Consider the following 11,396-nt stretch of genomic DNA (forward strand, 5'->3'; position numbering starts at 1 on the left):
GTGATATTCAAAGTGCAATATTGATAGAGTACTACACTGTCAGTGATACCTTATTTTCACTTCAGATATACTGTACAGGTTATTCTGGTGTTTATCCTAACTTCACCCTCCTCCTGTCTTTCCTTATCTCACTCTTTTCAGATAATAGAATAAGCTTAGAATAATTGTCTGTCTACCTTCCTTTTTAATACATCTAAATGATTCAAATCAACCATTTGCTATGGGAGTGAATTCCATGTTCTCACTCTCTTTTTTGTAGATGCACCATAGAAAGCATCCTATCCGGATGAATCACAGCTTGGTTTGGCAACTGCTCTGCCCAAGTCCATAAGAAATTACAGACGGTCATGAACACAGCCCAGTCCATCACACAAACCAGCCTTCAATCCACTGACTCCATTTATATGTCCTGCTACCTCAGGAAAGCAACCAATCAAAGACCACTCCCACCCCAGTTATACTCTCTTTCACCCTCTTCCATCCGGCAGAAGATATCAAAATTTGAAAACACGTACAAATAGACTCAAGAACAGCTTCTTCCCCGCTGTTATCAGACTTTGAATGGACCTCTCCAATGTTAATTCTGATCTCTCTCTCTCTCTCTACACCTTTTCTGTGGCTGGAACACTGTATTCTGCACTCTGTTCTGTTACCCTGGTGCACCTTGTATGTTACGATCTGCCTGTATAGCACATAAAACAACACTTTTCACTGTACACGAGACAACAATAAATCAATCAAGTTTCCTCAATGTTTCTTCTGTGGATAAAGAAATATTCTCTGCATTCCCAATTTTATTTCTGGAATGCTGAATAACAACTGGATATTCCCACTCTCCACTTTCTATCTTGAAGGCAGCTAGTAATCTATTATTTCCCCTATCTCTGCATTCTCTGACCTTATTCATGAGTTGATTATTGCCCAGTTCTGGAGAATGCAGATAAATTACACCTACTGCATAACCAGGGGCCATTCCTGTTGTTACCTCCTCAAAAGATTCAGTAAGGTTTGAACAAGCATGATTTCCCTTTGGATTGTAGGCTGACTACTCATTGTTATATTTTTCAGTTGGAGACAATATGTTAATCTGATCTATCTGCTTTCTCTGGTAGACTTAAAAGATCCCAAGTCCACTATTCTAATCCACAATGTGGAGGTGCCAGTGGTGGACTGGGGTGGACAAAGTCAGAAGTCACATGACCCGAGGTTATAGTCCAACAGGTTTATTTAATATCACAAGCTTTTGGAGTGCTGCCCTTTCATCAAGTGAAGTCCTGACTTCTGACTTCACTGATGAAGAAGTAGCGCTCCAAAAGCTTGTGATTTTAAAGAAACCCATTGGACTATTATGGACTGGTGTTGTGTGGCTTCTGACTTTGTCGACTATTTTACGAACAGTAGGGCAATACCCATTCCTTGATCTCAACAGGATACCTGGTCATTATTGCAGTAAGGTGGGTAGGACTTTGCTGTGCACAAATAAGCTATTATATTTTGTACCTTACAACAGTACATGCTTCAAAAGGTACAACAGTGTCTGGGTTTTACTGCATTTAACGACTTGGGTTTTCCACACTGTAAAGCTGTAGCTCGTTTTGAATGGTATCAGTACAGGTATAACTCAGCTCGTTTCTCACAGTCCCACTTTTGCCAACTGAAAGACAGAACAGTGAAGCAAACCATTCCTCCTCTCAGTATCATTGCCCAGCCATAACCCAAGATAATCACTTTTGGGAATGAAAACGTTTTGTTTAAAGGGAGTTTGTCCGCAAAAGGGCCACCAAAGGCACTCAAGTGGATGAAAGGACAATTGTTAAGTGTTTATTTGCCAATCTGAGAGATAAGTGGAGAGAGCTGAATAATGGTCCACTTAATGCATCCTTTCAGGGTCAGGATTAGGTGGATCACAAAAGACAGAAACTACAAGAATTGAGTTCCAGTGAGGCTGGACACTTTCATCTCATCTTAACTCCTGTGTCTTTTTTTTTGTTCTGTCAAGTAATCCAGGAAACACAGGGAAGCTTTTGGCGAATTCATTACAGTCTGGCAATCAGCTCTCATTTTAAAAAAAATTCTTAAGATAAATAACATGCCCGGAATTTAATTTCTAAGTAATCTCCCTAAATCATTAACTGTGGGTTGTGCAGGTGCAGTTAAAGGATATTGATTTTCTGCCAGAGACAGCTTAACTTCACAAAGCATTGAGCAGAATCAGTTCTACTTGGGGATGAATGTTTTACTTAACCACCAATGCTCTGTCACTTGGCTGATACTGTATTGCATGACCTTTACTTCATGGCACATCTTACCAATCATCTTATTCAGGTGGTCCTAACTTAGTGACTTCAGAAATCAAAGAACTCCCATTTGGACCTCTCCTTACACTACCTCACAATGTCTCAAAGTATTATACAGCCAATGGAGCATGTTTGATGTGTTGCAGAGCAAGATCCCACAAACAGTGATGTAATAGACCTATGGAAGGCAATAAGAGTCAAGAATGAAGGTGTTGGACTGCAGCCGCTTGGATTGCATAAGGACTGCAGATTTCCTTCCTTTAAGGACATTAATGAACCAGATGTGTTTTAGTGACAATCCAAAAGCTTCATGGTCAGTTTAAATCTTTCAGGAACATAGACAATAGCAGCAGGAATAGGCCAATCAGTCCACTGAGTCTGTTCTTCTATTCAATAAGCTCATGGTACTTTCTCCCTATACCCTTTGATCCCTTTAGCCCTAAGAGCTATATCTAAGTCCTTCTGGAAAACATTCAATGCTTTGGCCTCAACTGCTTTCTGTGACAGAGAATCCCTCAGGCTCTCCATTCTCTGGGTGAAGACATTTCTCTTCATCTCAGTCCGAAATGGCCCACCCTGTATCCATAGACCATGACTCCCTGATCATCAGGAACATCCTTACCCTGTCTAATCCTGTTAGAATTTTATAACTTTGTATGAGATTCGCCCCTCATTCTTCTAAACTCCAGTAAACCCGGGCTGAGGAAATCCGATCGCTCCAGTATGCTCGAGAGAACTCGCTTGCTGTCCTTCGGAGAGAATCGTGAGCAGTGTTCCCTGTGGGCTGTGTGCACACAGCTGCTCTGATGTTTTGTGTACAGTGTTCCGAGAATAGTGATCATTGTCAGCTTCCAATCAATGCATTGATCTGTTTCTGGAATTGCTGCCTCACACAGCTCTCTGAGGCCTGTACAGTGAGAAAATTAGAGGGAATACTGATCCTGGGATCTTTTACACTGGGATCTTGTAACAAGGCACATTTGTCCACAGCTGACTGCAATTTGAATTCAATTAAAATGCACAAATAACAAAACGGGGAGATTTAAACTGACCACGTATCTGTTGGGTTGTCATTAAAAACCCATCTAGTTCATCAATGGAGGGCAATAAGAGTCAAGAATGAAGGTGTTGGACTGCAGCCGCTTGGATTGCATAAGGACTGCAGATTTCCTTCCTTTAAGGACATTAATGAACCAGATGTGTTTTAGTGAAGGAAATCTGCCGTCTTTACCTGGACTGATTGAAACAAGACTCCAGTCCAGCAACATCATACATTAACTTCCCTCGACAGCAAGTTACTCAGCCCTATCAGAAATTCTTGAGTTATAAACACTGCATGGAGCAGTAATGCACACATCACAAGATTGAGTTTTAATAAGAAGTAAAGCACTTGATCAGACTTTGAAAGTAGTATTTTCTGATCTGTATGGTTGAACCAGCTGAATGTCTGAGATGGTGTACTGGGAATGTACTGTACAGTTCAGGGTTGAATGGCTATGTGACTCTGTGCATCAATTAAATCTTCAGGCTGACCAGAAGGAGAAATATACTGTGGGAGAGTTGCTGATGGATCTGGAAGGGTGCAATGCACACAGGGTGTTAATATTTGTCGATCAAAGTTACCCTGGAACACTGGCAAAGAAACTGCTTTCTTCCAAAAAGCATCCAAATGTTATTCTGATCAGCAATAGCAGGGGGTCAGAGTTCACCTGGGCCTCCTGCTTCACTGAATTTTGGGGAGAACTTCATCCCAATCAATGTCTCATTGATTACCTCTTCAAGGTGAGTTGAAGCTATTTAAGAATGTACATAGCATGTAAAAGAAATGTAATCCCTTGGCCTTTGCAGCTTTGTTCTGTCTGTCTCATTGCTACCACCCAAAGACTGACCTCTACAGAAGGATAAATGGTAAAATCCATCATGGGCTCAGTGCTAAATTTCCAATTGTGTACAAAGTTAAAAATCAGACAACACCAGGTTATAGCTGAAAATGTGTTGCTGGAAAAGCGCAGCAGGTCAGGCAGCATCCAGGGAACAGGAGAATCGACGTTTCGGGCATAAGCCCTTCTTCCTGAAGAAGGGCTTATGCCCGAAACGTCGATTCTCCTGTTCCCTGGATGCTGCCTGACCTGCTGCGCTTTTCCAGCAACACATTTTCAGCTCTGATCTCCAGCATCTGCAGACCTCACTTTCTCCTCAACACCAGGTTATAGTCTAACAGGTTTATTTGGAAGCACTAGCTTTCGGAGCGCTGTTCCTTCATCAGGTGATTGTCCAACACCAGATCCTTCGAATCATTACAAATGTGTGTCATTGACAGTCTTACAGTAAATTGGCAAAGAGTTGGATATTATTTTACAAACTGGTAGTGATTATTAAATGCTTCTTTTCCCCCTATATTGGATATATCTTCCATTTGTGCTGCAAAGTTACAACTTGACAGTAGAGTAAATATCTCCACTGCCCAAACTTCTTACAAAGAAGGGAAGTGGGTCCACTGCTTATTGTACTGTACTGGGGACACAGCTCCCATCTTCACAATGAACCGCAGACTATTGTTCTCTCTGCTCACACTGCGGAGCAGACCTCTCTTTGTTCCTCAGCACAGCACACCCCTCCCGAGATCTCCCTCACTCTACTGGGGAATGCTTTCCTTTTCCCTCTCACCATACCAAGAACACAGGCACCTTTCATCTTCTTAACTTCTCCATGTTCATCAGATGTTCATCAAACATGTCACAAGGTCCATGGTGGTCCTTGGCATCAGGGTCTGTTCCCACCAACCCACCCTGTCAATTGGGCACATTATACCTTACCTAGTAAAAGCACAATCTTGGGTTGTGCTTTTACTAGGTAAGGTATAATGTGCCCAATTGACAGGGTGGGTTGGTGGGAACAGACCCTGATGCCAAGGACCACCATGGACCTTGTGACATGTTTGTTGTCTAGTGAACAGTAGAAACAAAGTGAGGGAAAAGTCAGCAAATTAATTGGACCCAAAACTTCAGTCATGTTTTAGAGAAAAAAAAAAATGACTGGTTGAAAAGCTGGCATCAATAGTTTGTGGCTGGGATTGGTATATTAGTGTATCATAGAATCCCTACAATTTGGAACTCTCCAAAGAACATCCCATCCAGGCTAACCCACCTAGCCTGCACATCCTTGGGCACTATGATCAAGTTAGCATGGCCAATCCACCTAACCTGTAGATCTTTGGACTGTTGGAGGAAACCAGAGCACCCAGTTGAAACCCACACAGACACAGGGAGAATGTGCAAATTTCAAACAGCTGCCTGAGGGTGGAAATAAACCTGGATCTCTGGCCCTGCGAGGCTGCAATGCTAACCATTGAGCCAACGTACCACCCTATCCAACTGAGAAGGGGGATCTGGAGTAGGAGTGACACAAGTTACATTACTGTAAAGTTAACAAGTGTAGGTTTTGCTTTTCAGGGAATTGGTTGTCAGTGCTCCTATCATGGTACACATGTAATTATCACAGAATCATACAGCCCTTTGGCCCATCGATACAAAATGACTCTAAATCTACACTAGACCTACTTTCCAGCCTTGAGCATTTTTACATTTCAAGTCCTCATCCAAGTACTTTTTAAAGATTGTGAGGTTTCTTGCTTCAACTTCTGTCCAGGCTGTGCATTCCAGACCCCCACCACCCTCAGTGTGAAAAGGTTTTATCATCAGCTCGGAAATGTCTAACACTTTGTGACTTTGTTTTTCCCAGAATGTTGCATGGGCTGCCCCTTCGACTCTTGGGGTAATTGAATCTACGCCAGGGCTCCTGAACAGCACGATCTATGGAGGACCTTGCTATGACAACCCACCTCTGACTCCAGAAGAGGTTAGGCGGGAGTACATGGGCTGTCAAAATCTCCCGACGGCAGTGTGGTACCAGACAATCCAGCGCAAGGATCTCCTGAACTAACTGCTCCAGCTCACTTCAACATGGACTGTTCTCTTCAAGGAAATGGAAACTCATCAGAGCACAGACTTAAACACTATTATCTACCCATATGAGATTTTAATGCCATCTTTTCTTTAACTATTTGCGCTGACAGGTAACTGTTCTGAAAGATCAGATTTACTTTCAATGGATTGACCAGCAATTAGGTCGAACTGTACAGAATGCTGTTTAGATCAGAGTGGTGCTGGAAACGCACAGCAGGTCAGGCAGCATCCGAGGTGCAGGATGCTGCCTGACCTGCTGTGCGTTTCCAGCACCACTCTGATCTAAACTCTGGTTTCCAGCATCTGCAGTCCTCACTTTTGCCTGTACAGAATGGTGGCCACTCTGGCCTCTTGCTCATTCCTGATATCCATCATTCCACTATTGGGGGCCCTACCTTCTAAGCCCTGGAATTCCCTCCTTCCTGCACTCTCTCCACTCCTCCTCTCTTTTCAAAACACTGCTTAAACCTAGATCTTTAGCTAAGCTTTCGGCTTCCTGACCCAATGACACCTCCTTCGGCTTTGTGCCAATTTGTTTGTCTGATAATGCCCTTCGTAAATGCCTTGCTACTGCCTCATACTGCCTGGCTAATTGATGCCTCCCCAAAGACCGACCTCTGTAGCAGGGCAGGTTTGAATAAATGCAAATAGCAAAGTTATTTTCAGGTTTAAAGAGGAAGAATTTCACCGCGTTCTCCTGATGATTCTGCGCTAGTGCAACACTCAGTCTTAGAACTGAGACTGGATGTCAGGTTGAACTCCAGTGCTGTATTGAGTTTGCTAATTGCAGGGACAGGGACACTACTCCTGACCTCAGTGAGGAAGGGCAGTTATCATTATGGACTCCGACTACTTTCCTGCATTTCCCACTGAATACTGCGATGTTGAAGGCAGAATTGCCCTCCACTGTGATGGCTTCTATCAGCGCTCACTGTTGAGGCTTATACTTTGATTCAGCCCAGCTTCCTTAACAAAATCTCTGAGATTAGGGGAGAAATCTGAGCAATCCTTAAACAATAATCCTTTTGTCAATGCATCATCTTTCACAATATCAGGATGTCCCATAGTGTTTCAGATCTGAGTAATTCCGAAATTAACCTGGGCCAGAAGAGATTCCAACACAGCCTTGTGTTACATATTCCTATGCTCAAATTCCATCTTGTCTCTTGGTGATAAATGTGTTGTTCTACTGACTGCTGTCTATGCAGTTCCAGTGGGGAGCGTGACCAGTCGCTGTCTTTTCTGTTCAAGATTTTAAGGGATATAGATCAACTGTGATTATCCTAATTGCTCTGGTGATAGGTTATGAAAACTGACTGTGACTCCTACTGCTGATGGCTGGCTCATATTTACACCTCAACCAGCTCCCAAAACATTTATCTCATTGCTGTTTGTAGGAACTTGGCTGCTGTGTTTTCTATAAACAAAATACACTTCATGCTCTGAAAAAATGTCTAGAATAGTCCGAAATTGAGAAGGGCCTGACTTTGTTGATATTGACTGAAATCTCCTCAATGCCTATTGGCTGTGGGTACCTCTCCTGTTTGCGTACCACTGCATCTTGATTGGCTTCAAACTCTCTCTCTCTGCCATTATTGAGCTGTGCTCAGAGGGTGCAGGAGTCACAGGTTTGGATTATAGTGTTGTCTGGTCACCTGGTTTGAATTTACCCCCCAATCTTGAGAAGCACTGAGATAATCCAGTCAGGCTCTACCTGGAACACTGTGTGCAGTCCTGGTTAATACCACAAAACCTAGAGCATACTGACAATGCATGGAGATATAACAAAACTGACCCTCAGTGATACAGAAGCATTTTAGTAACACACCAGCCTCAGAAAATGTCAGAGTGGAGACTTTATAAAGCATGACAAGATAAAGAAAATAGGCCAGAAGCAATTCCCTGCTACACCTTGGTAGGAAGGGCAGAGAGGAGCTATCAGTTCCTCAGGCTGAGAGGGATCAATAGCTAGATCGAGTTGGCAGAAAAGGTGATTGAGAGCAGGAGACTAGATTCATTTCAACGTTGAATAATGGGGAGCAATTAAAAATGATATTCAGTAAGGACAAGGGAGATTATGATAAAAAGGCCCTCTTGATCCTGCATATACTTTAATGAAATTGCAATATTGGAATCCATTTCAGATTTAGTAAGAAACTGTTATTCCTGAAATATTTTTACCACTCATCTCAAGAACAGTCTGATTGGAAAGAACAAAAACCATGCATACAAAGCTGTAAATGAACAGTAGTATTTGTGTGTCAGGGACCGTAAATAATTGCAGGATTGTGTATGGTTATGTTACCTGGGCAGGAAACATACGCAGGTTCCTCATTCACAATGCATTCAGACTGTCCTATTTATACTAACTGTAGATGCTATTCATTGAGTTGTCAGTATCTGTATATATTTGTAATAAAGTAACTTTTGTATAAAAGTAACAGCAATAAGTATAATTTAAAAATATAACTCTTTGAGGTGATGATTTGGAGATGCTGGTGTTGGACTGGGGTGTACAAAGTTAAAAATCACACAACACCAGGTTATAGTCCAACAGGTTTAATTGGAAGCATTAGCTTTCGGAGCGCTGCTCCTTCATCAGGTAATAGATATTACCTGATGAAGGAGCGGCGCTCCAAAAGTTTGTGTGCTTCCAATTAAACCTGTTGGACTATAACCCGGTGTTGTGTGATTTTTATCTTTGAGGTGGTTAGTCTCACAGATCAGTGGCTCCTTGGCTAACTCCCTATCACCAATTTAGTAAAATGGATTGATTGCTGGCAATGTGGTTTCCTCTAGACTGGAAAGCCCAAACACAGATTCGGTCTTTGTTTAAGATGAACATCTCCACTCAGTCCATAAGTGTGGTTCTAAGATTTCAAATCTTCCTTTCAGAATGACACTGGCATCTTGGACTTCCAATGACTGTCAACACAATCTTGAGGAATAATGTTTTACCTGCTACAGCCTCACCACTGGATTGCACATCAACAGATTAAAAATCACCACTTTCAATTTTTCTTTGATGTTGTGTGACACAGAGTGGATAGGATTAAACTTCTTCCCACTCACAGGGAGTCTGGCACAAGGGAATTAATCTTAAAATGAGACTATTTAAGATTCATAGAAAAATAAGAAATCATGCAAAGTGTGAAACTGTTTCTTTCAGTTACTGACTCAATGAATAATTTTAAATAACATAAATTTATTTTTACTTCCAAACCCATGACCACTTACACCTAAAAGGACAAGGGCAGCAGATACGCTGGAACACCACCCTCTGCAAGTTTCCCTACAAGCCCCTCACCATCCTGACTTGGAAACATATCACTGTTCCTTTGGTGTAGCTGGGTCAGAATCCTGGAACTCATTCCCTAACAACATAACGGTTTCAATCTTCTTTTAAAATCTGGTATTGGTTGCTTTTAGTATTTCAGTAAGATTTGCTGTTTGTTACCTTAAGTTTTTCAGAGTTAAACAAAGTGAGCAACTGGAATGAAGTTAATTCGGCAGCTATCTGAAACCACTTCTTGATTAGTAGCAGAGCAGAACTAACTCATCTGGGCGGTACGGTGGCACAGTGGTTAGCACTGCTGCCTCACAGCGCCAGAGACCCGGGTTCAATTCCCGCCTCAGGCGACTGACCGTCTGGAGTTTGCACATTCTCCCCGTGTCTGCGTGGGTTTCCTCCGGGTGCTCCGGTTTCCTCCCACAGTCCAAAGATGTGCAGGCCAGGTGAATTGGCCATGCTAAATTGCCCGTAGTGTTAGGTGCAGGGGTAAATGTAGGGGAATGGGTCTGGGTGGGTTGCGCTTCGGCGGGTCGGTGTGGACTTGTTGGGCCGAAGGGCCTGTTTCCACACTGTAAAGTAATCTAATCTAATCTAATCTGTATCACAAGCATGATAAATGGAGTGTAGCTGGCACAGAGCAGACACCCTGGGAGTTTGACAGTGTAAGAGTTCAGTGAACTATCGAAGGAGTATCTTTGCTTTTCCTTTCCAAACCCCTTTTGGAGTGTTGAAAATGTGTTGCTGGAAAAGCGCTGCAGGTCAGGCAGCATCCAGGGAACAGGAGAATCGACGTTTCGGGCATAAGCCCTTCTTCAGGAATGAGGAAAGTTTGTCCAGCAGGCTGAGATAAAAGGTAGGGAGGAGGGACTTGGGGGAGGGGGCGTCGGAAATGTGATAGGTGGAAAGAGGTCAAGGTGAGGGTGATAGGTCAGACTGGGGTGGGGGCGGAGAGGTCAGGAAGAAGATTGCAGGTTAGGAAGGCGGTGCTGAATTCGATGGATTTGACTGAGACAAGGTGGGGGGAGGGGAAATGAGGAAACTGGTGAAATCCGAGTTCATCCCTTGTGGTTGGAGAGTTCCTAGGCAGAAGATGAGGCGCTCTTCCTCCAACCGTCGTGTTGTTGTGGTCTGGTGATGGAGGAGTCCAAAGACCTGCATATCCTTGGTGGAGTGGGAGGGGAAGTTGAAGTGTTGAGCCACAGGGTGGTTGGATTGGTTGGACCGGGTGTCCCAGAGGTGTTCTCTGAAACGCTCCGCAAGTAGCCGGCCTGTCTCCCCAATATAGAGGAGGCCACATCGGGTGCAGAGGATGCAATAGATGATGTGTATGGAGGTGCAGGTGAATCTGTGGAGGATATGGAAGGATCCCTTGGGGCCTTGGGAGGGAAGTGAGGGGGGAGGTGTGGGCGCAAGTCTTGCACCTCCTGCGGTTGCAGGGGAAGGTGCCGGGAGTGGAGGTTGGGTTGGTGGGGGGTGTGGATCTGACGAGGGAGTCACGGAGGGAGTGGTCTTTACGGAATGCTGATAGGGGAGGGGAGGGAAATATATCCTTGGTGGTGGGTTCCGTTTGGAGGTGGCGGAAATGACGGCGGATGATGCACTGTACATGGAGATTGGTGGGGTGGTAGGTGAGGACCAGTGGGGTTCTGTCCTGGTGGCAGTTGGAGGGGCGGGGCTCAAGGGCGGAGGAGCGGGAAGTGGAAGGGATGCGGTAGAGGGCATCGTCGACCACGTCTGGGGGGAAATTGCGGTCCTTGAAGAAGGAGGCCATCTGGGTTGTACGTTTTTGGAACTGGTCCTCCTGGGAGCAGATGCGGCGGAGTCGAAGGAATTGGGAGAATG

The 11,396-nt window shown here is 44.0% G+C and overlaps 1 protein-coding gene across 2 annotated transcripts in view; it reads left to right on the top strand.

Annotated features, from left to right (window-relative positions):
* LOC122551957 (uncharacterized) overlaps window positions 1–10,019 on the top strand; it is a 270,883-nt gene extending 260,864 nt beyond the window's left edge. Inside the window, exons 6-8 of one of the 2 annotated variants that reach the window (XR_015757561.1) lie at window positions 3,825–4,079; window positions 6,039–6,372; window positions 9,158–10,019. Coding sequence is in view for 1 of the 2 variants with exons in the window: in XM_087988630.1 (XP_087844756.1) it covers window positions 3,825–4,079; window positions 6,039–6,239 (456 nt within the window). In the remaining variant the exon portion in view is untranslated. Of the gene's footprint in view, window positions 1–3,824; window positions 4,080–6,038; window positions 6,438–9,157 lie in introns of those variants that run through there. The other variant, XM_087988630.1, reaches the window with a different exon arrangement.
* Window positions 10,020–11,396: the final 1,377 nt, after the last annotated feature.

This window comes from Chiloscyllium plagiosum, unplaced genomic scaffold (assembly GCF_037043375.1).
Source record: "Chiloscyllium plagiosum isolate Xiang-an unplaced genomic scaffold, Cpla_swu_hap1 HiC_scaffold_7, whole genome shotgun sequence".
In the NCBI taxonomy this organism is placed as follows: Eukaryota; Metazoa; Chordata; class Chondrichthyes; order Orectolobiformes; family Hemiscylliidae; genus Chiloscyllium; species Chiloscyllium plagiosum.